At 49.3% G+C, this 27,670-nt stretch overlaps 2 protein-coding genes across 4 annotated transcripts in view; one reads left to right on the top strand and one right to left on the bottom strand.

The window, feature by feature from the left end:
• LOC142582302 (uncharacterized) overlaps positions 1-27,670 on the bottom strand; it is a 560,510-nt gene that overhangs the window by 27,393 nt on the left and 505,447 nt on the right. The gene's annotated exons all lie outside the window — the stretch shown is intronic.
• LOC142582080 (neprilysin-1-like) lies at positions 332-15,125 on the top strand. The gene is made up of 8 exons (XM_075691493.1): positions 332-492; positions 4,138-4,658; positions 6,826-7,128; positions 7,686-8,049; positions 8,830-9,053; positions 10,112-10,515; positions 12,516-12,822; positions 14,781-15,125. Exons 2-8 carry the CDS (start codon positions 4,182-4,184, stop codon positions 15,123-15,125), a joined length of 2,424 nt encoding a protein of 807 aa, XP_075547608.1. The 5' UTR covers positions 332-492; positions 4,138-4,181.

Genomic DNA, 27,670 nt, shown 5'->3' with positions numbered 1-27,670 from the left:
GAAAATAGTTTTGGATGACCCTTTCCGAAAGTTTGGCTTGACTCTTTCGGTGATATTTTTCTTTGGTGCTAACGAAGTTTTAGCCAGAGCAACGTTTAATCATTGATGCCTCAGCAATTTTCCGTGTGAGACAAGAATTGCATGTAAAGAGTTTTCTTTTTTTTAGTATTCTTTTCGTCAAAATTTATATTTTCTTGAACCCTCATGGCTCCCGATTCCTTGCTGATGCCCCCAGACTGCGTTACATATTTCACTAAAGAACAAACAAGCTAACAAACAAACAACAACCCCCCTCGTGGGCACGAGCCACTGCTGTCAAGCAACAGTAAGAAGAGAAAAACGAGGATGTCAGTCGCTGCTTAGACAATGATTCGCAACGCTGTGCAGCAACCACTGTTTTTTTTTTTAAGTGAAAAGAGGCCACGCTGAAACCGGCTGTGGCCGAGCATTCACTCCCAGCAGCGCAGCCGCCAATCCCGCCATTGACGCTCGGTAAGTTCTCGACAAGACAGGCGCCAAGCGTGTATGCGTTCCAGCGAAATACCATGCCGCCAGCGGAGAGAGGACACTTTTAGAGCTGGCGCGAGTCACACGGCGGTCGTTCCTGTCGTTGCCGTGCGCGAGCACATCGCGACCTACGAAGTAACGACGCCGTTGGATGTCACGGGTCCGCGACAGCAGTGGCGGATAGGCGTGCCCTCCAGGCTGCCCGTCTCGGATTGTAGAGCATGCGCGCATAGCGTTGGGTGTATAGTAAGGCCTGTAAGTTAAAGGTGCCCTTTACTTTCGATACGAAAGGATATGAAAGAATTGCACGAACAATTTTGACAAATGACGTTTCGTAATCACTACGCTATGTTTTATACTACAGGACAAAGGTCTCTCCATCCGACCAAGCCCACCCGATGCCTGCGAATTTCCTAATCTCGCCAGTGCGCGTTATAGTCAGCGGACCCGACTGCGTTTCCTTTCACGTGGCACAAATTAGGTTACTGTGTACAACACGCGGCGCTTACCTGTTCTGTGTAGCATACGTGATCTGAACAACTACACTTCTCTTCATCCAGACTACAAATATTCACCTGACTAATATTTTCATCTAATACACAATGCCACCTTCATATGCTTAAAGAGATGGGCAACCACTTTTCGTGGTATCATTTTTTAGTGCAACGTTTTCTTTCACGTGGCACAAATTCGGTTACCGTGTACAACACGCTGGCGCTTACCTTTTCTATGCAGCATACGTGATCTGAACAACTACACTTCTCTTAATCCAGACTACAAATATTCACCTGACTAATATTTTCATCTAATACACAATGCCACCTTAATATGCTTAAAGAGATGGACAACCACTTTTCGTGGCATCATTTTTTAGTGCGACAAGAACCTTATACATACCAGTCAGAGTATCCAATTCTACAGTGGTAACGCGGAAAACGTCGTAGAACAATTTTCAACCGAACTTTTCGATCCGCAGTTACGGCGCAATTAGTCGATGGCATTTTGTATCCCACAAGCAGACCACAGGACTCGAGTACTCGCATGCCCGCGCGCCTACGAAAGCACTCATGTGGGCCCGCCGCCATGCTATGAGAGACGCCAACGCTCGGCTCTGCCATTCCACTCGTTGCCGCGAAGAAAGCGCCGCTTGTTAGCGTGGCCATTTTTTAGCTTGCAATACACCTGGAATAAAGCGCTAACGCCTATGTAATATAATGATTGCGATTCTAAACAGTAACTATTGTGCTCTTAATAATAGCCGACTTAACGCACAGTAATCTGATTGCGCACATCGCAAGTACCAAGGTTTCGACGCCCATTCACGCCACATACCGTTCTTCGCGAATTTCTGTGCTAATTGAAAATTATAATTCTTACTTAAATCGCAAACAGCATTCTCGATTATATCACTATAAATCATGGTCTTTTCATATTCGTACCACTAAAACATATGATAAATGCCCAGAAAACTTTTGCGCTTCCTCATTTCTGTTTAATCCCCGCTTTCGGAAAAGTTAATCTAGCTGAATGCGGGTAAACACAATGTATTTGGCTTTCAATGTCGGCACTCGCCTTAACGATAGATACTTAACTTGTCCGATCCCGTAATTTTGTATAATTACGCTTGAAGCAACTTTGGATCAGGCTGCATATAATTCGAGCAAGTATTCGTTTACATTTTGCTAATTTCTTTAGAAAAGATGCTACTGTGGGAATAAAGATATAAACGAAATAGAGTAACATGCACAATAATGTTCAACACATTTAAAATCATTCGGATCAGTTTATGCGCAATTTAGGTAGGCGAGTGGTTGCAATTATCATCGTTTCTGGGCACAGACAAGACAAATGATTCGCTCGTTATGCAATCAACGCCCATTTCATGGCAACGATAGCCCGTTATGATGTAGGTTACGCAGCAATAAGTTGCGAATTTTTGATGTATGGTATTCAGTCCGCTGAAACAGGAAGAAGTTACGTACAAATAGTCGGATCAAGGGCGCCGCCATTTTTAAGGCACGACTACTCGTAAGCACGCAGCTGACAGGAACGTGCCCTTCTGTGTGTGATATGGCACAGGTTAACGCTTCTGTGCAGCGAGAAACGCGTGCAAGCTGACTTTTCGCTTTTATCAGATAAAGTAATAAACAGAGCAGTATTAATTTATTTTATTTGAATTCCGGAGAGGGCAGGACGTCTTAACTAAATCTATAAAAAATGGTACCGAGCGTCATTGCACAGATGAAAGGGTACTGCACAGTGCAGCTACACAATAATATACCATAGCTTAAAACTTGTAACGGCGTATGCGCACTGAAAAAGAACACGCGAACAAATAGCACATTGTCAAGTATTTAAGCTCCCTGCCTTCTTCCTCATTAGAGCTCGCGCTTCCTTGAGTATACAGCTTTTCAGGAAAAACGCTGAACCTAAAGATGCCTTCGATTCTTAGTACCCTGCCGTGATTTCTCAGCTCCCAAATCGAAGAAGGAAAAAAAAAATTAGCGCTTACCTATAAAAAAAGTTACCGTTTACGGAGAACATAACAGTGGAGCGGTGGTGTTTACTCGCTAAAGTAATCTCTATGAAACGCGATCGTAGCGATGATTTGTTCCCTTATTTGGTCCCTTATGAAAGGGTAATCGCATCACCGTGGATTTAACTAAGTACCCAAGCCATAGGAATGCAATTAAAAAAATGTAGAAAGAAAACAAAAAAGTTGCAGTGGGTGGCGTGAGCTTAAACTCGATGTCCTGTCGTTTCGTTTACCATAACTATATCTCGCAAGGCATGAAAGGTGCAGGAACAAAACACTGTCGAAAAGAGCGCAAACACACGAACCTTCTTTTACACACACCGCTTTTTGGTTGCGCAGTTTGCGCCGCGCTTCACAGCACACTCAAGCTTCCAGTGCACTGAATCGTCCTTGCAAACCAGAACGAACGTCTTTCAAGAACATCTTTAGGTTGCCCCGAGCATATAGCCATACAGTCTGCGCTGATTATCGATGAAAGCTCTTCGACCCTGAGAGCGCTGTTAACACAGCGATCAAGGATTCCGTGTCCAACGCTTCTGAAAAGATACGACGCTGCATTTCGTGCTGCAGGTCCGAGCCCATGCGGCACGGTACAGGTGCGGCGCGGAGAAGCACTCGAGTGGTGCTCAGTGAAGCAAAGAGAACGGTGCTGGATGGCAGCTAGGGCATTTGTCAGGCACTGCTTGGGCGCAAAGCAGGCCACGTATAGACAGGAGTGCCACAAGTATAGCTTCATTGAACGTGTTATATGTTTAATATATTTTTTCTTGCCACTCCGCAGTGCGCAACATGGAGCAGAAGAGAGCAGCGCGGTAATCTGTCTGGGGCAGGTACTCCAATCTAACTGCATCAGGCACGAAGACGTCCTCCGGACAGTTGGCAATTTAGAATCTGAAAATTTGGAATTGTGGGTAATGAAGATTGCGTGTACACACGTACCGTGGCAAGTTGGATTAGAAACACAGCCATAATATGTATACACGCAGTTCACGTTTTCGAACTGGGTAAACCTGTATAAACAGCGACGGCCCATATTGAACTGTATAGTGATCTGGTATTATGGAAACGCGTATTGCACCATTGCGCCTTTACAGTCTCAACACAAGGAAGACGAGGCGAGAGAAAAGTCGTGATCCGGATGCCACGCAAGCAGCAGCAGCACGGGGCCACCACGGCCACCAGCGAGCGCGTGGTGATGCCCGGAAAGAGCTTCGTGGTCGGCCTGGGGGTCACCACCGTCGTTTCGCTCAACTGTTTCTTGTGCGTGATGGTGGCTCGCAAGGCGTTTCTGCTGCCTTCCTTCGCCGTGCAAGACGCCGAAGACGGCGATCGGCCGGAGCATTCGGGGGTCGCCCGCTCCGGCGAAGGAGCTCACCACCGCACTGCACCCGTGTTCCATGCGGCGGCCGCGCACCGGGCGTCTACGGCCTCGGATGGCAGGGGGTCACGAACAACCGCGGCTGGGCCAACCCTCTGCTCGACGACGGCTATGTGCGAGCGCCTGGAGGCCTACCTGGGCGACACGTTGGACCGCGACAAGGACCCGTGCGACGACTTCTACGGATACGTCTGCTCCCGTCGACGCGGCCGCGTCGAGGCACCCCTTCCTGTACAGGTCAGAAACGCTGAGGTCGCTTGACACCAGCAGAATGTGTAACTTTTGAAAACACAGAGGAGGGAGGGACCATCCCGGGAAAGCGTTGATCCATCTTGCAGGTTTCCGCGATTTGGCATGCTTGACTCTATTCTCTCTGTAGCCATGTCATTGCCTTCCTGGCGCATCGAGCCACAATAAGCCTTTCTGCGACGGCCATTTACGTATAAAAACACCGTAAAGAAGGCGATGGAGAGCCACGGATGGTGCACCGCATCAATCAATGGTAGAGAGAGAGAGAGAGAGAGAGAGAGAGAGAGAGAGAGAGAGAGAGAGAGAGTACGATACGGTCGATATATGCTAACAGAGGTTCACCGCATTAAGACTAGCCGCGATAATGTCAGTACAGCTTGTAACAGACCTTAAAAAAGATGGAACGCTCTTTCACACCACATATCACAAGGGGACATGGCCAGAAATGTGAAGTGACCACTCAAAACGGGTACTGAGGCCTACTTGAGCTCAAAGATGATATTCGTGGATCTCCCATTCTATAGACATTGAGTCATTCCTCAAGCCTTGCGCTTCCCGCTAAAGAAACGCTTAGTGCACTCTACTGAGAAACGGCGATGAAGTCTCCCCGTGAGCTAGTTTATACTCGCACAGTTGAACATGTGCAATAAGACGAATTTGAAGAGGAGTTCTGTTCTTAAACATGCCAAATTGCGGCCTGAAAAATTTGCTTTAACACTGTCGAATGTTTCATCTTAGCAGGCGGAAACGCAATTTCGAAGAAACATATCCTTCCTTTGTACAGCAAAAGTCGATGGAACAGCAGTTTGATGTATTCAGTTAAAGGGTGCGCCATAAATACTGCCACAAGGGTTATATCTAATAGTTTGGTTCAGAATAAAAAATCTCAAAAGATTTTTCGAAGGACATTTGCCCGATGTATTGGAATGCAACACAAAACATGTTATTCAATGCATCCGCTTTTGGCTTTCATCACGGCCTTTAAACATTATGAGTACTTTTCAATAACGGCCCGCAACCTATACCTAAGGGAATTGCTCCCTCCAGCGATGCTTTCATGGCCACCATGCTTGTGTGCTGATGGTTGTGCGGTCCTACCCTTCAATAGCCCACACACACAGGTTCCGTGGGTTTGGGTCAAGGTAGTCCGTCGGCCAGCTGGAATGAAGTCGGGCGTGAGAGCCCGACACCACTGCTGTGGTGTTGATTTGCTCTTCGATTGTTGTGCTGGGGTGCCGTCCTGCTGCAAAGTGCAAGACTACAAGCCGAGGCAGGACTGGGACCAGGGCAGCCAACGATGCTCTAGAATATCTTTAAGTATGCGTGAGTGTCGATCTTTGCACCTTCTGTCACGAAAGCAAGAGGAATGCGGCCAGTGGTGGTAACCCCAGCTCAAAACATGACAGACGCCGCATACGAGTTTCGAAAAATTGTCCTATTGGCTGCAGCTCTGACGTTGGAACAAACACGCGAGAGTTCCGAGTGTTGTGACGGGCCTCCACCGAGAAAATTCTCCCATCCCGTCGACAGTTGTCAATTCTTCCCCATTTGCGGCCCGTGTCAATGGCGGTGGGCATTATTTCCCATCTGTCCTTCCTCTGCCCCTCAGTAAGTCCATGTCTTAGCTAGAACTTGTGGAGAAACACCTTGGGGTTCCTTGTCGCGGCTCTTGTCATTGTTGTCGCGGACACATTCAGCTCCAAAGAGAATCCTGTTTCTCATTGGCTGGCATTTGACTCTCTTCTTCACAATTTTTTAAAGGTGAGAAGGCAGGACTACTACTGCTGGTCAAGTCCTTAGGTGTGACAAGTGTGGGAGCCCAGTGGAAATTCTTGCGGTGAAATTATAGAATTTTGGAGGTTTCGGAAAGGAGGGTTTCCCGCCTTGTTCAGTGACGAGATTGCGGGTCGATGTGGTCTAGGACCTGCCATGTTCCGAAAAATAAAGAAATCACTATGAAAGACGGTCGTATAAGAAGAAAGATGGAAGAAATGTTTGAAGAATCGATGTGGAGAAATGTTAAAACATTACGAACGTAATTACCGGTCAAAGTGTGACTAATTATGGCGCACCCTGTAGACTAGGCAATGTTAGTGCATCGAACCTGGCATTGCAAACACCGCATTGTGGTATAATCCCAAGCATGGATGTGCAGTCGCAGGGATCCAGTGGTCTTCTGTACGGCATTCAGAGGGCACTTTCTCACTACGTGGCGAGTCACAAGCAGGCCTACCAGGACTTTCCCGGCGTTTTCTTAAACAAGGCCGCGTACTTTCTGCCTAACTGCACCTCGACCTACAGCCGCAACCGGCTCGGGTGGGAGCCCTGGCAGGACGTGCTCAAGATGGCGGACCTGCAAGACTGGCCCCACCGGCGTGGCCTGTCGCTGGGGGACTCCAGAGTGTCTGACACGGCGGCCAAGATCGACGCACTCCTCGGGGTGTTTCCCTTCGTGCAGGTATATTGCCCGTTCCTGTACGTAAACCAGACCGACGGGGCAATGCAGTTTCTCACCCAGTGGCCAACCTGCTGGCACCAGTGCTTTTACCAGCGGACTCCATTTACGCGTAGCTTGGAAGTCGATGCGAAGGTGAAAGAGGTTATCAGACGTTACTTTCTCGCTTTTTCATTTTTCGTGTGCAGCAGGCTCAGTAGTAATCATAACCGCGCTTGCGGCAACTTTTGGAACGTATCCTAGCTCACTATCGAGGATGACCACAGTGTTCTGACATTTTTGTGGTGTTGTCATGCGAGTCACACTGCTTTGTGACAGTAGAGTTGTTATGGACAAGACAAGCCTGGGCACATCGAGGTGCGCTCACAGCAGGACTGCACGAGAATGAAGGCGAAAAGTAATCGACGGACGTAACATGATTAGGAGTACTGATCCTCTAAAATGACGTAAAATATTTTACAACGTAATACAAGATGGATTAATGATCCCAAGTAATATAAATTAAACAAAGATAACCGCTCGTGACAACTCGCCCACTTTCCTAACCCCCTTCTCGACAGGTCCGTGTGAAGAGCGAATACGAACGCTGCTGCGCGGTTCAGTTGGACGCCCCGAGCACGGTGTTCAAGCGTCACGCCCTGTGGCACGCCCGAGACCCGGCGCCTAACTACACAGACACAGTGTTCGGCGCCCTGACGCTGCTAGGGTACGTGCCAGGCAGCGAAGAGTTGGCCAGAGACGTCGCGGTGCTCGAGATGCGCCTCGAGAACGCGCTCGACCTGCGCGGTGGCCCGTCGTTCGGTGGAAACAGGCCCAGAGCCCCCGGCGAGCTCCCCGTCAGTCGCCGCAGCTGGCACTGGCGGTCGTACCTCGAGACCCTGCTCGCCGGCACCGCCAGCGACGCACGGAACGGCACTTCCAAAGGTGTGCTGCTGAGCACTACCATGAAGGCCCGTTATGCTCTTTGACGTTTAACTAAAAGCGCCCTCAGCATCATCATCTAGCGTTAAACGTTGCCAGGTTCAGAATCCAATGGCGGCCTGTCCGGTGCAGCGGTGGCGTAGAGGTAGAGCATCCGCCGCCCGTGCAAGAGGACCGTGGTTCGAATTTTGGTACCGCGCAATTTTCCACCGGATTAAAAAAAAACAATCCCCGTGGTGATAAAATTGCACAAACAGGCCTGGAGTGCGGCCTGATCCCGGTGACCAGAACCGGTAAAGCACTCCCTCACCAGAGCAGGATTAGCCACCCTGGTGCAGTACTTGGCCACAACCTCCTTATGACTACAACAATCAAACCCCTCAGTCTATATATATATATTGCTACGGCATGAGCCGGGCGAGAGGAAGACGTGAGCTGGCGCAGCCTCGGGACGCCATCTCGACTTCACCATCAACCTCGTCCTTTAAATAAAGCCGGTTCAACATTACCCGTAACAGTTTTGTGGTGGAGGTTCAACATTAACCGTAACAATATATATAGCCATTGATAACCACTGTGTATTATTGTAAATTATTTAGGTAGCAGTTATTTTTGTCGCTTCTCGAGTTTCTTTTCTTACTTCGTCGTTGTCCGCACTGTTATATTTTGCAGCCGGCTATTTACTAGAGTATGTCCGCCATACGCCGCTCGGTCTTGTCCCGCTGGTCTTGATCAGGGCGTCTCCCATGCAAATGACACAGACATCGCCGCTGTCCTGCACAGGTGGCGGCAGTTCGCGTCCGGCCGTGGGCAGCGTCGAGGTGTGGGCGAGCGAGTACCTGCAGGACCTGGCCGAGGTCATGGAGAACAGCTCGCGCACGGCGCTCTTCAATTACGTCGGCTACCGTCTCATGGTGCACCTGTCGCCGCTGCTGCCGGACGACGCAGCGTTCCTGGTGCCGCTCAGCCACGAACATGCGGTGCGCGGTGGCTCGGACCGCTTACAGGTGCGCGCCGCCGTAAACGTCTCGTCGAAGCCTTTGCCGCGAAAGCTCACGCCTCCTCCGTTGAGGTGGGCCCCACGTGAATTCGTAAGAACAGTGCGGAAAAGACAGACACATTTCTTCTGCATTAACAGCGTCTAGCGAGGTGCGATCATTTTTGCCAGGCCAGATGGTAAGGAGAGGCGCAGGCGTTTGTCAGAAAACAAAGGGACAATATGTGCCGCAGCAATATATATATTACAGCCCCACGTGTGTTTCGTTTTCCACCAGTTCGAGCACGTGCTCCGCCTCTTGCACATTTCGTTTTCCGCTTGAGGACAACACGTGCCTTTGAAATTAAAAAAAAAAAATATTCTCAGCACAGAAGTTTTGTAAGAAAGCGTGCAAATACGTGCAAAGTTAATGGCAAGTGCCAGACGGCACCCAGTGGAAATCGGCTTATATGTGACCACTCGTCGCCTGTCAATCGCATGCGAAGGAGTTTCACACAGGAAGTAAAATACAAGAACGAAGGGATCCAGCTCCGACGATCGAGCTCTAGATGATTATGCATATCTTCTAATATTATGAAGCTGTCACGAATTTCCTATTACTACCCACTGGAACGTTACAATGTGGCTTAGGATCCACATGCGCGGAGAAATCATTAAACAATAAATTAATGCGCAGGTTCATAAAAAATCAACCATGACGCGCAAACGCACGCGCGCGCGCCCGTGTGCGTCAACGTTTCAAAAGAAAAAAAAAAGAGAATCGTGTTCTTGGTTGTCATATAAGTGTCCAAGCTGACATCATTAGCCAAGCTGTTCAACGAAAAAAGAAAGATAAAAAAAGTACGGTGCAAGATACGACCTTAAGAATTACGGTGATCGGTCTTCAGACATCTGACACAACACCGTAGGTTTTTTAACTGTCTTTAACCATGCTTTAACATTTCTCGTTGAACAGTTCGGCTAAAGTTAGCTTGGACATACGGTGCAATAAGGGAAACCAAAGCGCCTATACCCAACGACGATTGCACCGACCCCGAATACGTTACAATATCCAAGCGTGCATCGCAGGCGTGCGGTCGCCTCCTCGAACGACTGTTCCCGTTCGGGACGCGCACATTCCTGCGCATGGTTCTGAGCGCCCAGAATCAGACGCACCGTCCGAGTCAGATGGAGGCCTTCATGGAGGAAACATTCAACGACACAAGGCGCCTGCTCGCCGAGCGGGTCATGTTCGCCCACTGGTTCAACCCCGTCGAGCGCGTCATAGCACGAGAGAAACTGGCCGACGCGCAGTTTGCGTTCATGGGCGCGGTGCGAGACCTGAACGTGCCCACGGCCTACTACGACCCGAACGGGCCCTACTTCGACGGCACCCGGCTCGTGCGCAGCTACGTTGAGATGCAGGCGCACACACGCCGGATCTACTACAGACCGATGACTGTGGGACGCGTGGACTGGGATTTCGACAACAGGTGCGGCAGTGAATTCAGTCGCAAAACAGCTGATGTAGGAGTCGGACGTCGCTTGGCGAAAAGTTATTCCGAACCACAACCACCCAAGCACTCCGCGTGGCGCAGATGCGTTACTGAACTAATTGAATTCCTCAAAGTAAAATACCACGGAAAAATCGTAAAGTACGACATAAGCACAACCTACAGACATGATAGCGCCGGAGTTTATTTTGAATGTACCAGAAAACATAATTCTGTTACGCGGAAACTCAAACACAAACCCCTTTTCCGAGCGGCGCGGCCCGCTCGGTTCCTTACAACACCACCATCGCGCTCGGCTTAGCGCATCAGCAGGAAAGCTGCGGTTGCCGGGAAGCGTGTCAAGCAGTCAGGGATCTTTGAAATCTATCGCGTTCCACTCTTAAAGACGAAGCTCAAGCGTCCTCCAAATTTTTTAAATATCATCCACTTCTCTCGCCATGTGTGTCCCAGAACTTCTCTTAACCGGAGAACACAGCGCGAAAGGAAAACGCGCACAAGATAGTAAAACGGTGGACGTCTACATGACACTGTCGATAAACGCTTCCTTAATTTTTCTTTCTTTTCGCTTCGAGCTATGCTCACCGACGCATCGGTGCCAAATAAATTCAGTCGAATGTAACAGAAATTACCGGACGTAGTTCTTTGGGCTTGCTAACCCTTTGACTGTCACTCCCAAGTACACTCGTTTTGTATTTTCAGTGCATTCCTTGCCTCTCCAGAAGCAAGCCATGCAAAAAATGAACATTGCGTAACCATTGTACTATCTATAGATATGTAGAAGCCATCTAAGAAAACGTGCAAATAATGCCACTTGCCAGTTATATAAAACATGGCAGTTGCATTTCTGATAGCAGGTGGAGCAAATTTCTCAGTGCTCTGTCTCCGCAGACTGGCCTTGGCAAACCAGTGCGGCAGGTCCGTCCGCACTTTTACAGAGAAAAAGAATTAACTGTTGATGAATTCTGCATTGGAAGAAAGCAACGATGAAGTACCAGCTCCTAGGTAGCTCCTAGGTAAAAAGAGAGAGAAGAAAAGCCCAGCATGGGCTAACAACTGGGTAGAATACCAGGCATTCAAGGGGCTAGAGTGCAACAGTCCAAAAAGAACTTAAGGGGACACTAAAGAGAAAAATGATCCGAGTTGTATCAGTGATTATCCTTGCGCAAAACCAGAGAAAGCCACTCTTACCGGAAGAAGACGCTTGGTGCGCCAGAAAAAGACCTAACACGAAAGACAGGTGGCGATGCGGCCTCGGAATTTTCGCACCAGCTCGTCCTGACGTCATAAATTTTGACACGATCTGCTCCGGCCTATAGCTAAATTTTGATCGGTAGAAATAGACTACACTGTTGCATTCTGAAAGGGCCGAATACTGAACTTAGGAAGTTTCAAGAACTTTTAATAAACTACAACGGCCGAAATGCGAATAGTTGCAATACAATCCTTGTCGTCACACCGACGTACCGGCGCTGCAGGGTTTCGGCATAAAATTTAAAAGCAATACTTTGACCATCATTTTCTCTTATGATAATCAACACACTACCGCGAAATCAACGAAGGTAGAGTTCTCTAAAAATACCTTATCAATGTCAGATGATTCAGTGTTTTTGTTTATTGTCCTCTGAATCTACGCGTTAGCTGCCAGCATAGAGAAGGCGATCGCTGCCACAATACCGGTGATGAGCAGACGCCCTCAATACTGTGCGACTGACGCTATAATCACAGTATTTTATCGTTGCTTTCCTACATTGGCCAGCCTCTTCTCAAAGCACCAATCACAGGAAAACGAGATAGAAAACGCTACCACACCAGTGCAGCACGACTAGAACTGACCGAAACAAGAATACGATTTCTGTCACACTGCTTGACCGCTTAGAAAGCTTGCGCAGGAAAAGATTGCCTGCATATGCGTGCATTGGAATCTCTGGCGCCGCCCCCGTCTTGAATAAAATACTCTACTCTGGCGAAAATAAATGCAGGTACCACGTGAGCAGTCTGCGCCCGGGCTACGAATTTGTTCAGGGTCGCAACCTGCTGTTCGTGCCGTACGGGGTGCTCGGGCTAGCGCGGGGCGCAACGGGGGAGCTGGGCGCGGCGCTCGAGCCGGCGGTGGCGCCCTTCCTGCTGCGGGGCCTGCTCGAGGCGGTGGACGAGCGCGGCGCCGGGGTCGACCACCGGCGCCGCACCCGGAACTGGTGGAGCCGGACGGCCCGCAAGAGCTTCGGTGCCGTCAAGGACTGCTTCTTCGGCGAGTACAAGGCGGCCATGCAGACGATACTGGACAAGGCAAGTATGCGCGTACATGAACGGAACAGCCGCCGAATAGCACTAGTGTTTCGAGGAAACGCGAGAAGTCGTTTGCAAATGCGAGGCAACTTCATGGTAGTACAAGGGCGAAGTGGCCAGAGCAGTCATACGTTGCAGAAATCGTAAGGGACTTCCCTTTCTTTCTTGCAGGTTAAGAAGCAAAAATTAAATGTTTGCAGCTAGCTGAACTCCACTGTTGCGGCGCCGATAAAAGACGGGTGGGAGAAGAGCGAAATGGCAAGAATTAAGCACGTCACTGTCGACGAACAAAGTCCACGCACAGCTTCCGCGCAAGTGGTATACGTAAAAGGTCTGGCCATGCACAAATGACGTGTTAAGTGAATAGCGAGCAGCACTGGACACAAGAAACGGCACGCATTGCCCGAGCCCTTCCCGAGTACAATTTCGTTACAAATACATCAATTTCGATTTACATTTCGAACACTGAGTGTCTGGAACACACCTTGCAGAGAGCAAGCATGACGTAAGACCTCTATTCAGCAACTTTTCTGCCCAGCGTAAGGTCCACATCGTGGTGTCTTCAGAAGGCGCCCTGGGCGTGGTAAGATAACACCCGATAAACACGGCGCAAGCGAGAAGAGGCCCAGAGGGTCTGAGTCAAAGCGGTAGCTCCGAAAAGTGCGCCGAGCCGCATAAACAGCGGACGTGATGTACTTCACCGTTCACGGGCTTTCGAAACAGAGGTGTCGAAAAGCGCAAAGCAGCGAATGCCGTTAACACCGTGCATGCCCGGGCGCGAGAAATTCTTCAGGTCTGCTACTTTGTGTTTATGCTTGCAACTTTTCTCGAAGCGGAAGCACTGAATCACGCGCTGTTTGCGCACACAAGATAGCACTACTTACAAGTACGGCGCTCGACGACGGGGGTAAGGCTCAATCTGTTTATTTCGCACATGGAAGAATAAATCGCAACTATAGACGCAGTAAAATTCCCGAGGGTGAAAGTGCTATGAAATGAAGCAGCTGAAACATGTTATATTGACCGTTAACCCACGTAGCCTATTGTATGCTACTATACTTAGCTGGAATCTTCGCGGCAACGCCGAGCGGAGCCACGCGCAAGGAAAGAAGAGCCCCGCGCTCCATGGCCGGAACGAGTCTAGGTAACGCTCTCAGAGGCTAAATCAAGCCAGACGTCAAGTGCATGACAAATGTTAGCTTTAGGCAAAGTAGTGTAGACAGCGAAATGCTGCTAAATCAAAAGAGTGATGATTCACCGATTTGACGTGAGGTTCGGATCATCTTTCGCTTTGAAACATCAAACATCAACTCGCCCGATTCGAGGCCTTGAATCGTGTTCGCTGCGGAACAAGCTGATAACACTAAACACACCACGCTGCCTTTCCATTGGCGTTATTGAAATAAAAGCTAAATAAACAAATAAAGCTAGTCCACTCTTCTGCGTGTTTAGCATAGCCAATGGATATTTTCGTTTTGTTTAATCGCCACATTAACATGATTGGTAGGATGACGTGGTCACTAGGATAACAATCATTTGGTTTCTTCAGCTGCATAAAGCCACTCATTTGGACATGGCAAGAAAATTCATACATATTTTTCTGCAGTAAACAAACGAAGCGTCACTATGGAGTTTGTTTTACGTAACAAACCTGTACCTAAGATAATATAGGGCTACCGATTAAACTTGGTCATTCGTCACCTGGGTTTTTCAAGGTGCATCGAAATCTATATGTAAGCAGACGGGGTACTTCTGCATTCCTCCCTCCCACTGGAATACAGTCACCACTACGGGGTTCCAACCCGAGTCCTCACAATCGGCTGCAGAATGCCACAACTGCGTCACATGCGGCGGGTGCCAAATGGCCCAGACCAACTGCCTCCGGGATCGTAATCGCGCAAGCTTCACGGTGGCCATGCTCAGGCTAATTAACGCGCCTCTGCCACGTCTCGCTGCAGGATGTAGACGTTGTGCGGGACATGAGCGCGCTAGTGGCCGAGAGCCTCCTCCTCGAGCCGCTGTACGCGCGCTACCTGCGTCGCCTGGCCATGGACGCGGAGGCGGCTCACGAGCGCCGCAGTCCCGTGGCCGGGCACACCTTCGAGCAGCTCTTCTACGTGCTGTACGCGACGGCGCAGTGCGAATCCCGGCCGGGTATCGACCAGCGGCGCGTGTCATTCGGCGAGGCACCGGCCAGGGCGCGCGTCAACGTCGCCCTGCGCAACCACCGGCCGTTCGCCGCCGCCTTCGGATGCCAGCGCGGTCACGACATGCGGCCGAAGAGAACGTGTCCCAGCTGGTAGTGGCAACATGGGGACTCGATCGGCGGCTGCACGAACCGAAGGGGTGTTATCGTGGAAATCGGATGTGCAAACTGGTGCTCTCGATTTCCTTAAGTGCTATTTTCTAAAGTAATTCGAACATACGAGGACAGCTACGCTTAATGGAGACGGATGCAGCAAACATCAGTGTGCGGGATGTCGCATACAACGCGAGTGTCTGATAAAAGTGACTGCACCAAAACACCAATAGCGGAACTGAAAGTCTAATATGCATGGCCGTCGTCACTTACCCAATGGGTAGTGAGAACATTACACTTCCTTATTTCTAGTTCTATTTATTATATTCTTATTCACTGTTTCTATTTGTCGAGCATCCAATGAAGCGAAGGCCGAGCGCAGTATACGGTCGTATTTTCGAGCATATTTGCAACGAAATTGTGCCATTGCAGCCCTAGCCATCTATTAAGCCAGAAAGGATAAAACATATTCCGCACCGATGTATCCCGTCTCTTCTGTCATTATACGCGAGAGATTTCATCTGTCCAGGCATACAACTTTCTGAAAAACATATCTGCCGCCAGTAGGGTACTCACACAAAGCAAGACACATTGACGGCGAACTGACAGCCGTGTCTCTCTTTTTGCGTGTGCCCTCTTAGCAGTAAATGCCCTTCGGCAAATACCACAAGACCAGGATGCAATTCCCTTGACTTATAGTTATTGATGTGGGCTTTACATCCCGGAGCAACGCTGCGGTTACGACAGACACCGTATTGGAAGGTTCCGAATTAATTTTAACCACCCGGGTTTTTTAAGACACACTAAACAGAACAATGGATTAAGCTGAACTGGTAAATTATGCTTGCAGAATATCAATAAGACCACTCTTAATTACCGTGAAAGGAAACTTTGTGAACCAGAAAAGACGCAAGGCGTGGGTGGCGAAGCCGCCTTCATATTGCCGCATCAGCGTACCATGACGTCATGGGCTTTGGCGGCGTCTACTCGGGTCTAGTTCGTTTTTTTATCTGCAGCGAGTGGAAAAATCAGTGCGCGTTCTCGGGATACCTATTGACCGCACAGGCACAGCGAATGCGTGGCTCGCAGACCTTCGTCGGACATGGCACAACACTATTCACCTCATGAAACGAATCTGTTTCCGCATGGGCGGTGCTGGTACCGACGCACGCCGAAAGCTTGTTAGTGCTTTGCTGACATCCCGAGCGATAAACGGAGCACGCTGTTATGACCTGCTTGCTCGGCACTGGACACAGCTAGAGGTACTCCACAGATCAGCTCTCCGTGTTATCACAGGGCTCCCGAAACACACCCGTGTCGAGGAGCTACATCGCTATGCGAAGTTGCCTATCCTCCGTGCAACCATCGAAGCATCGAAGGCAGGACACGAGGAACGACTGAAGCACACCAGATAAGGCAGGACTCTACTGGCCTACATGGGAAAGGATATATCAACTTTGCCACAACTGCCATCCAACATCTCACCGTGGAATGACATTGCTGTTGTCGACAATACACCAACGACCCGAAACATGGGTGCCCAACATGCGCACCGCCGGGCAGCAGTCGCTGCGCGTCATGTGCAGACATTGGCAGACGCACCGCCAAGCCATGAACAAGTGTACACTGACGCAGCTTTCGACCCACGCACCAGCGAGGGAGCAGTCGCCTACCACGTAGTAGGTTCTTGTGAGACACATTCTGCCTTTACAACTGCTGATGCCGACGACCCAACAGAACTTGAACTCCGCACAATAATTTGGGCATTAGATAGAGTTTCAAGCACCACGCAAGCAAAACACATTGACATATACATCGAGTCTCAGTATGCGCTGCATGCCTGCAAGTCGCGCCACACAGCATCACCGGAAGTAGTACTAGTCAAGCAGGCCTTCAGGCGTGCGGAGGCCCACGGGGTCACTGAAACACTTCATTGAATCCCTCGTCACCAGGGCATCGAGGGAAATGGGAGAGCCCACGAGGCGGCGCGCGCCCTTCTTTGCAACCGCGTCGTCTCCCGGGATCCTTCAGAAACTCTCACAACCAGCACAAGCAGCACGACAAATGGAGCCCCGTATGACCCAGACAGAGCTCTGAGAGCAGCAGCCAACCGACGCAAGAGGGAACTCCGTGCGAGTGTGCCCTCAGACCCCGACCCACTTCCCGCGGGTCTTCCCAGGTCGGGGCAGGTGCTGCTGCATAGGCTCCGTTCCGGCTTCGTCCTCACACCGGATGTGCTGGAGCGGTGGCGGCAGTACCGGCCACGCCGGGAAAGACACCCTCCATCTCCGTCTCCTAACTCCCTTCCATCGCAGGAACCCGGCCCTCCCACAGCCTCCGCGGACCAAGAGGCACTCCAGGCGCCGCACAGGTGCCCTGACTGTGACATGGCCACACGGCCATCCGCAGCCCATCTGTTTTGGGAGTGCCAGCGACACGCTCAGCAGCGGGGCCACCACCTGAGGGCGGTGCAAGTGTCGTCCCACGAGGAGTGGATTAGACCGGCAACTGGCTCGATGGATTCCGACAGGGTCATTCTGGACTCGCGCTTGGCTTTCGCCAAGGACGCGCAGCTTCTAGGACGGCTCTGAATACGCCTCCCCCCTCCTCTCCCTATTCCCCATTACAGGCCTTCGAGCCATACCTTATTAAATACATTTTGTTATCATCATCGGTAAAACTGTACTACATTGTATTCCAGGGGAGCCAACGACTGAAATTAGCAAGTTTCGAGAACTTCTACTGTGCCACAACAGCTCGAATAAGAGAAAACGCTTCGAAATTCGTGACGTCACCCCGACATACCGATACGAAATTCTAAAAAAAAAAATTACTAAAACGGATAATGAAGGCCGCATTACGCCTTCATTATCGCTTTTATTAACGTACATCTTTTCGTGAAACTAACGAAAATAGAGTATTTAAATGACACAATGGGGCCATCCTAACTGATTTAGCGGTTGTAGAGTGGAGTCTCTTTAAACGCGCCTTTCTGTTGATCGAGAAGATTGGATGAAGCGCAGAACAGCATCATATGAGAAAAACGCCAGCCCTAAACAAAGACGTTGGCAACATAATTCCTTCATTACAACAGCGCCATCTGGAGCGTTGTCAAGGGCTCCTCTCTATACAGCAGGTTTCGTGAAGGCGTCAGCGAAGCGTTTCTGCGTATAGCTTCCGCGACGGTTCACAAAATTAGTGTCGTCCGTCAGCACAAGGCACCAGCCTTGTTTAAACACCGGTTTTACTTCAGCAGCAGTCGCAGGTACGCGACAAGAAGTTATTTAGTTGCGGAATCGCAGGGAGTAGGATCACGTGGCCGACGGGAGGTGGCGGTGAAGGTCGAAAGGAGATTAAAAAAAAAATATTTTTCGGCACGACGCAATCGTCGGCGTGCGCTATATTTAAGAATGTGCGAGTGCGCGCTCCTGACGACAGCCCGACTTCGATTGTGTTCAGGCGGCAAGCAGGCACCGAGCACACGACGCAGCAGCGTATGGCGCGCAATGTTTGCAGCAGCGTCGCTGAAGTGTGTATGCATCAACGTCTCACGCATGGGCTGACGCGCCGTTCAATTAAGAGAAGCTCGCGCAAGAATTTCGAGAGTGCGCCTAGCTGGACGCCAAATCTTACGCATGAAGGAACGCGCGAGCGCGTGGCCGTCAACACCTGCAGTTTGGCGATAACCCGCTAGCGATATACCGACGAAGGGGCGCCGCCCACTTCCCGTGGTTGCATCTGGCCGGCTAGCACTGCGCATCCGTGCGCCCTCGTCGATAACGCAAGACGGTGCTGCAAGTGTCGACGGCCACGCGTTCGCCCGTTCCTGCACAAGCACATCTGAGCACTGTACTGGGTGCGCGGTGCCCATATGTACGGGTTGTACAGTATGCCATGCAGGCACGCGTGCCCGGGCTTCGGAAGTATGCATTTTTTTTTTTTTTAGATTCCGCGGGCCGTAAACTTTTGACGCTGACTTTACGTGCTAACTTAATGACCGGTTTGATACGGCTCAATGCAACCTTGACAAGGATGTATTTGGTGTTATGAACCAGTGTACTCAATGCAAATCTATTCATCACCATATTACAGTTTTCAATGCATCAAAATGGTTTTGGAAAAAGGCTCGTAACTAAATGTTTCCAGAATAAAATTAGGCGAGCGTCGGGATCGCGCACCACCACAGTACCTTTCCGGACGACGCCAAATAATTCGAGAGTACGAAGTTAAAATAGAGCAACAAATCAAATGCGCGCGAGCGTTGACGTAAACGTTGTTACATGCAGCGGATGTTTTAATGGAAAGTTGGAGGGGCCATAAAGCGTCTCGTCGTTGATATGAAGGCCTCGGGGAAGAACAATGGCGAGAACGTAAGACAATGCTCGTGGTGTTGTAACAAAATAAAAAGACAAAAAAGAAGTTGCTGCAATTTTCTTTTGCGACTACGCGACAACGTCTGGGTTAACGGCACACGGCTGGGGAACATCATTTAGTAAACGTTCTGCTTTTAAATGTGTGCCAGCGATGGCGCGTGAGTTCTAATAGAGTGGGATGGGTGGACGATTCGCACCCAGAAAACGATTCTGCATTAAAAGATCACCAGCTGTATTGTAATACGAAATCATAAAGTAGAGAGTTGTCTTAACGACACAGTGAAAAGCAGTGGTTCGAGTGTTGCAACGATGCTACAATTTTACAGCCACCGGACAATGTAACAATCGCGACCGATATGGCGGACGTCCCAAGAAAAGGCCCTCACCTTTCGTATACTACATCCAGTACATACAGTCAGACACCGACCATTGGACTGTTTGTGACATACAATCACAGTCTTGCGTTTAGTTTAGTTTGCAGTCAACCAGACATTTCTTCATAACGCATGGAATTATAAATATGTGTCAGGGAATCGGAGATCGCCATCCCGTCACCTAAGTCACGAGCAAATAAAATGTTACAAGAAAGGAAGAGGAATTTGCACGCGCATACGCACCTTGTAATAGTATGACTTCCACAGTGCGAGTATCATTGCTGTCACAGCGTTCCGAACGCCGACCACTTGAGGAGTGACAGTCGCCAACAGCTGGCACAGCAACATCCGCACGCGCGACACACAGTGCGCCGCCACTTCACGACCCGACAAGCGAACGGTCTCCGTGGACGGGCGGGCCAGTTCGGTGCTTCGACACGCACGTCGGCTGGCTCCTCCTTATTGCCGAAAAGAGCGGCGATCCAACCCTCAGCAAGGGTGTGCGCGCAGCAATAGGGGAATCGGCGTCGAAAACGAAGCAGCAGCGCGAACTTGGCGTCGCAGTACCGAAGAGAGGCTTGGGTCGCGGGTGAGAAGAAACGCGTCGCCTCAGGACGCGACCAAAGGCTCAACTGGTGGCCACGAAACGGGGTGCCGTTTTGGAGGGCCCGCCGGAATGAGAGACGGACGAGGGCGAGGGAGATAGCCTCGGGGATGAAGAAAGCGAGGCGAGTGAGCGAGCATATCAGCGAGTTCACGGGCAGGCATCCCTCCCACTAAATTTAGAGGTTCAACACGCCTTCCCTCTCCCGCGACCGCGAGCCACACTGGCAGCCACGTGGCACAGACGCAACACGCGTGCGTGGGATCGCAGCCGGGCTACGGTCGAAATCGCGAGCGCAGGAAAGAGGAGGTCGTGCAACGCTGTTGACACAGAGACGAAGACGCCTCCGGTTGTTTGTGACACTTCTCGGTGCCACGCGCTCTCTTAACACCCCGCACGTCACCTTCCCCCACCCTCCGCTTTACCAACAAAACATCGTTATTTGTGCTGCAGTAAGGCTCGTTTAGAGGCGTCTGCGTGGTAATGTAAACTGCTCTGCTTCACTCGCAGACAACGATGTTTGCATCGAATGTGTCTGTAACGGGCAGACGGCTAGAGCCAGCCTAGGCCGCGTTTACAAACGGTTACCTTATGGCTGGGGAGTTCCGGAAAGAGAAAATAGATTGGAGAGCGTAGCAAAGTTTTAAACGGCAGCGTAGTGGCATCCCTTAGACGGATATGGCCACTGTTCTCTAACTACTAACCTATATGACGCCGGAAATTAGAGGAAGAAGCTTTAGCACAAGCTAAAGAGCACGGAACTAGCGGCGATAGTGGAAATAACAGACGTAGAGTTAAGAGCAGCAAGAATTGGATCTCACATGCGGGTACATCACACTCTAGTTGGGATTAGGATGAAGGAAATGGAGCTGTGCAGCTCGTGTAATGAGTTGAACAGGTAATTGTTGGTCTATCAGCTTAACAAAATGGTCGCTATTAGGAGGGAAGACGCGCAGTCGAAGGCAGGAGAAAAGACAGGCCAGGTTTGCGCATGACAGGCTTAAGTGGACGTCTCTGGGTATCCTCTTTCACTCGGCTATTGACTTAGAGTGGCGACGGTAACAGCAAAGGAAGGAAAGCGCAGACAACCTACACATTCATCGAAGGCAGGAGGTTGAAAATGAGTGTTGGTGAGTGGTGATGGCCTGCTTAAACGTATACGCGCCTATGCACAGACGGATACGCACGCACACAGCCAAATAGAGCGAGGGAAGGGGGAAGACAACTGGGCGAAAACATCGCACTAAACATGCTCTAAAAGAGGTCACACACACACACACACACACACACACACACACACACACACACACACACACACACACACACACACACACACACACACACACACACACACACACACACACACACACACACACACACACACACACACACACACACACACACACACACACACACACACACACACACACACACACACACACACACACATTATATATCTGGAAAGAGATAGAGATAGAGAGCCCATGTTTCAATTTAAAAATCTAGGGATGCGAGGGGGTGGCTGGTGTTTTAGATGTTTAGGTGTTTTAGAACGCAAAGCAGTCGACAAAAGTCCGAAGGATCACCTTATAATGGTCTTTACGGATAGCGGTGTGCGCATCCATGAGAGTTCGAATACTATAAGAATATCTTTCAGTATGCGAGATGTATTTAACACAATGATTTGACATATTTAGATTGCGCATTTAAGGCCGACAACAGCAGTTCACTCGGGTTATTGGAACTTACGTGTCTGATTCCAATGACAACTGTTCACTGATCTATATCAGGTTTTTTTTTTTTTTTGCTTGTGTTCACTTTTTTTTCCTGCTTCATAGAATGCAGCAATAGGATGCAGCAATAGAAAGCAAGAAGTAGGCATTCGAATCGATCTCCGAAGCCTGTTTACCCTATACATGTTCGACTCGATTAAAAAAATTCCACTGACGTTCCTTGGCCATATTTGGCCATATTTAGCCCTTGTGCCATAAAACTGCACATACATCATCATCACCACCAACACCCACACCACCACCACCACCAAAAGTCACTTTTTACGCACAGCTCATTACGAATTGCTAAAAATCCTTTACGTTCTGCGGATGCTCCAAGTGCGGCCGGCAGAGACCAAATGCAGTGTGCGCAGCACTAAGGTATTGGTTGATACTGAAAAGATACTGCGTTGAAATCGCGTCTCACGACACATATTAGATTCGTGTCGAGATGACGGTTGCACCAACACGATCTGGAATAGGTGAATTCATTTGGTACCAGTACGTCAAAAGCTACTTCTATCTCTCAACGTCGCAGCGAATACACGAGATAATTTCTGCCACCACGAACAGCAGAACCTACTGTGGGGAGCAGGAACCCTTTCACCGAGGGGCATAACGGTTGCGTATTTCTCATCACGTGCGTGTAGGTGCATTAGAGGAAGAGGTAGGTTTTACTGGTTCCATTGGGGGGGGGGGGGGGGGGGGTGGGGGGGGGGCGTCATTGCGGCCTCCGGCCGGTCTTGCTATTTCCGGCGAGACGCTTCGTTTAGCAATGCCCCTTTGCGCAATCAGCGTCACCGGCTTCCTCGAGCTGACAACATACAGCTGCACCGCCGCGCACTACGGACTGAGACTGTTGCGAAGGAGGTTCGCGGCCTTCAAGAAATCGAATCGAGTGTGGGCCATTGACCGCAGCATCAAATTCCGAACAGCACCAAGAGGTTGCATTCACACACACACACACACACAAAAAAAAAAAAGAAAACCGGAAATAACTGATATTGTTCACGCGAATGCTTCTTAAACTACCGCGCAAAAAAAAAAAACCTTTGAGAAATAGTTGAAATATTGGCGAATCTGTAACATCTCTTTCAGTCGCTATAGGGGTCCTACACTTTAAATACATTGCATTAACACTTACACATGCGGTAGCATAAATGGAGAAAACATAATCAATTTTATTTCCTTGCAAATAACGCCTTGTCGTATATTGCTCAGCAGTACAAAGTGACGCGAGCGCGCAGGACAGCGACACCGCAAGAATGCGAGACGTACAAGGCGTGAATTCAAGGACCTCATAACGTAAAGCTATAACGATATGTTTTTATTCCAATCTCATAACGTCACATTTACGTGACCGCTGACGCAACCATCGGGCGGTGACTCTCAGCGTTGGTTGAACGGGCCAAGGAAACGCTGTCCTCGTTAAGAGATCACCTTTATTTGCTTTCAAAGCGAATAGCATTGTCTTATTTGCAGTGTGTCGAAACGGAACGGAACAGAACAGAACGGAACGAAAAGCAAAACAAAACGATATTTTTGTTCGGAACGAAAACGTGACCGAAACGTTATTTATTAATTTGTTTCGGGGTGAAACCGAAATACTGTTGATCGGTTTTCGGTTCAAGGTTAAAGTCGGCAATACAATACAACTGACGTCAGGCAACGTCAGCATTAATGCGCATCTCAGGGATCCGCATAAGCGCGTACCTCAGGCAGGGATAGTGCGAGCGATAGCCGATCAAGCGCTCCACTAGTCTAAGCCTGCTGCTCGCTGCACTGGCAGATCGGCATCGTAGCAAAACCCAAGGCTTACGCGCTGAAGAGCTTATCGTTTCGATTTCTACCGATACAACGCCTGGCTACCGAAGATTTATCATTCATTTATGTTAGTTTAAGTTCATTTTACTGGCAAAGTGGTCTCGCATTCCGGCGAGTGCACTCCATGACGTGCAGCTTCTGAGATCATGCTCAATGCACTGAGCTCAATGCACTGAGAGGGTTTCGGTAGAGGCGGTCTAGCGCAGTGATAGTAGACAGCCTGATAAAGGGGATAGTGCCAGTGGCTGCGATTGGCCCGCTTCCCCTTGCTTAGCTTTCGGTGTCTGGTAGCAAATCACGGTGGCGTGCAACGGAAGGGTAAAAAGGCAGATAAAACGGATTTCCAGAAAAGAAAATTTGGCAGAGCGATGTCGTGTACGTGCTGAAAGGGCTCACCAACGTTATAATGCCACCTAAATTCATTCCCACCTTCTCTACCCCCGGCATCTCCGAGTAGCCAGTGCCAGACCAATCGGAGACCTATTCCGAAGAAAAATTCAGCTTTGTTCGGCATATTAGTGCATCTTTAATGCGTACACGTCACTTTGACGCGATGAGTTATCGCGGTTTTCGTGATGTCGCGTGACAGGCAGGCGAATTTGGCACAGCCTGATAACTTTTAGGCAATTGCCGACGGCTGATGGTGAAAAAGGCATAGAATCGGAAATACTTATTTTTTTCTATGTTAGGTATAATCATGCATAATCAGTGTGTACACGTCATATCAAATGAGGAGCTGTGGCGGTTTTCCTGACGTCGCGTGACAAACTAGTGAAGTGGAAGTGGCCCAAAGAGAATTTGACCAGTCGTGGAGGGCTGATTGCAGATATGGAATACGGAAGTTTGCAATAGCTTCACGTTATAGCGCCCCCATAGTGCGAAATATTTTTCAAATTTCGAGGAATGTGAAGAGCAGGAGCAGGCACATCGTCGCCGCGCGGGCGAATTGGAGGTGCACTGAAGCTGTATGATGACATGTCAAATTTTTCCACGACTGCTTCGAAGCCAACGAGTTTACTTCAACTCTTTTGCTGCGTATCGGCGACCGAGCTCCAGAAAATGTGAATACAGTGGCGAAGTTACGCACGCGAAAGCAGAGTTACTGGCCGAGCGCTTGGACAAGCCAGGCCAGCGTAAACGTTTTGCTTGCAACTGCACGGCCAACGTATCCGAGAGTTCAAATAAACGGGCCCGCGGACTTGAACAGTACGAGATAAAACAGGGGCGCTTTCTTCAAAAATGCGGACTCCCGTTAAGCCGTACACAGGCTCGTGCTACCGACGATCGTTCACATGTATCGTGTAGCTCGGTTCTAAGAAAGTTCCTTGCGATTCACCAGCCAACATGCTCTAGTACAAGCCTCAGTACCATAACTAGTCTTTACAGGCGCCAGTAACCGACGGGGCACGTCTAACAATAACAGCGGCCGCAACCACGAACTTGCAGCACTGAGCTCGAGTGTTGTTGGTCGCTCGACTTCTGTTTAATATTACAGAAGGAGAGCGTCTTTTGGCAAAGTTTCTAAGCAACTACATGTCAAAATCTCTAACGGAACTTGCCTCAACGTTATCCCACGCTGTAATCACCATGTTATTTTGGCGTGGCGTTGCCAAATTCGCGCAATTTCTCTTTTTACCCAACTATCCGAGGCGTTAAAAAGTGCTCACTAATGCTGTTGCTCACAGGTTAACCTGCTTCGTTTGCGAGATCAAGCACGGTTGAATTCTTGCGTCTGTGTGAGCGTTCTTTTGTTCTTCGCGAAATATTATGCCGGATAACGTAGTTTTCCGCCATTTCTGAATACTGACTGTTGCCGATAACAGAACTCTAGTCCTTGAGCTGGATTATTCAGAGAGTCGGACATTACTTACACGAGAAACGGAAACACATGAACAACTAGTTAAAAGTTAATAATTAATGTCTTAGTTAATTATTTAACAGCACATACTGTTATTTAAGAATTGTAACCGGTGACACAGCACGGCGTATTCCCTTGGAATGAACTTCCAGAATGACACCAGTTTCGAGATATGCGCCACCAAACTCGCCTTAAGAATGCACTGTCGTACCACTTACTTTAACAAAACGCTCTTTTATGCATTGAAGCCCAAAAGTAATAGGAACGCCAATGTATTTCGTCTCACACCTTGGGAAACAAAATGTCGGGACTGATGTCAACCAAAGAGATTAATTGGTAGTGGATACGTTTGAGTTAGTTGTTTTGCCCCACATTTGAAAACAATTTGCATGTGATAAAAACAAAGTGAGAGAGAGAAATAAACTTTAATGTTAGACCAGGCTTCTTGAGCCCAAAGGTGGGTGACATCCTCAGTCCAGGTGGCCATGGCTCGCTGCCGCCGCCCGAGACCTATACTGATTATTTATTTATTCCTACCTACTAGAAGGCATGAACGGAATCTAGCTATTAAGCCAGCGGCCTTCGACAAGTACGCAGTAATGGAGCTCACTTGGAAATGTTAACTCATGTGTTTAATGAACAGTACTCCAAGTGTTTTTACTGTCTCTACAAATTAAATAGCGACGTCATTAATTTCAATCTGGAGGTCCACTGAGAGCGCACTTTGCCGCGTAAAAGCAATCAGTTTGCTTCACTATGAGCTTTCAGATTTTCTGCTGTGCTTTTACACAGCAACAGGAATGAGAGACTGAATGTTACTATTTTTTAAAAAGGAGGCTCGCATCGTCCGCGTTTAAAATATACTTTGTTATCTCATTAATGCTGGTTTTAGGCGGGCTTAAACCATCAGGGGTTTCGCTCTGTGTCATTCGAGAGTTGGGTTAGAATCCTGCGCCAACCATCATGCCCAATTACCACGTTTTAGGCGAAACTGAATGCTGCTAAGAGCACACCTCCTTTTCTATCCTCACTTGCACATATGCCCTTGCGAATAAGTCGCATCTCGTTCCGCGAGGAAACCGTCCAAAGGCGGCATCCATGTTCAGTTACGCAACGTAGGACCATCCCCGACACGCAGGAGAGTGAAAGATTCTAGCATCGGGGAATTGGCCCACCTGACAGCAGTGTGTCGGGGCCCTTTTAATATACGCGTTCCCGAGCACCGGCGCAACCGGGGGCTCCATGCGCCAAGAGCTCTAACCCGGCAATGAGTCGCTGAAAAATAACCTTGAGGTATGAAGCGGCTCTGCAATATATATACCTCTCGCTGCTCAGTGCGCGGTGCAAAAGCGGTTCGCACCGGTGGCCATATTTTTAGCAACACCTGCGAAGCGAAGTGCGCGCATTGAAATAGGCGTGCGGTCCGTTTAGCCTGGACGAGAAGTTGAAAAACAGCCCGACTTATATTTCCACTCGCATTTATAACCAGGGACTCATGCGAGTGTGCCGCGAAATTCCTAGAAAAAAGAAATCTTAACAGCAACGGCGGACGTGGAGAATCGGCTCCTGACGCACAGGAAACGTTCGGAGCTCTCTAATTAGTCAAATGAGAAATAGTCGGAAGAGCGATGAACAGATAGCGTGCATGATTAATACCGCAAACTTGTGATGAGTGGGATCCCCGCCTCGAGACGGCCAATGAGACATATTATATATATATATATATATATATATATATTGAAAT

The sequence above is a fragment of the Dermacentor variabilis genome, chromosome 5 (genome assembly GCF_050947875.1).
Source record: "Dermacentor variabilis isolate Ectoservices chromosome 5, ASM5094787v1, whole genome shotgun sequence".
Classification (NCBI taxonomy): Eukaryota; Metazoa; Arthropoda; class Arachnida; order Ixodida; family Ixodidae; genus Dermacentor; species Dermacentor variabilis.
Note: the sequence above shows the minus strand (reverse complement) of the source record. Positions and strands in the feature narration are given on the sequence as shown.

Excerpts from the sequence above, each read along its gene's own strand:
- LOC142582080 (XM_075691493.1), top strand. The coding sequence starts at position 4,182 with ATGCCACGCAAGCAGCAGCAGCACGGGGCCACCACGGCCACCAGCGAG. Across the intron at positions 7,129-7,685 it reads GGGTGTTTCCCTTCGTGCAG|GTCCGTGTGAAGAGCGAATA; the intron begins GTATATTGCCCG and ends CCTTCTCGACAG. Across the intron at positions 10,516-12,515 it reads GACTGGGATTTCGACAACAG|GTACCACGTGAGCAGTCTGC; the intron begins GTGCGGCAGTGA and ends AAATAAATGCAG.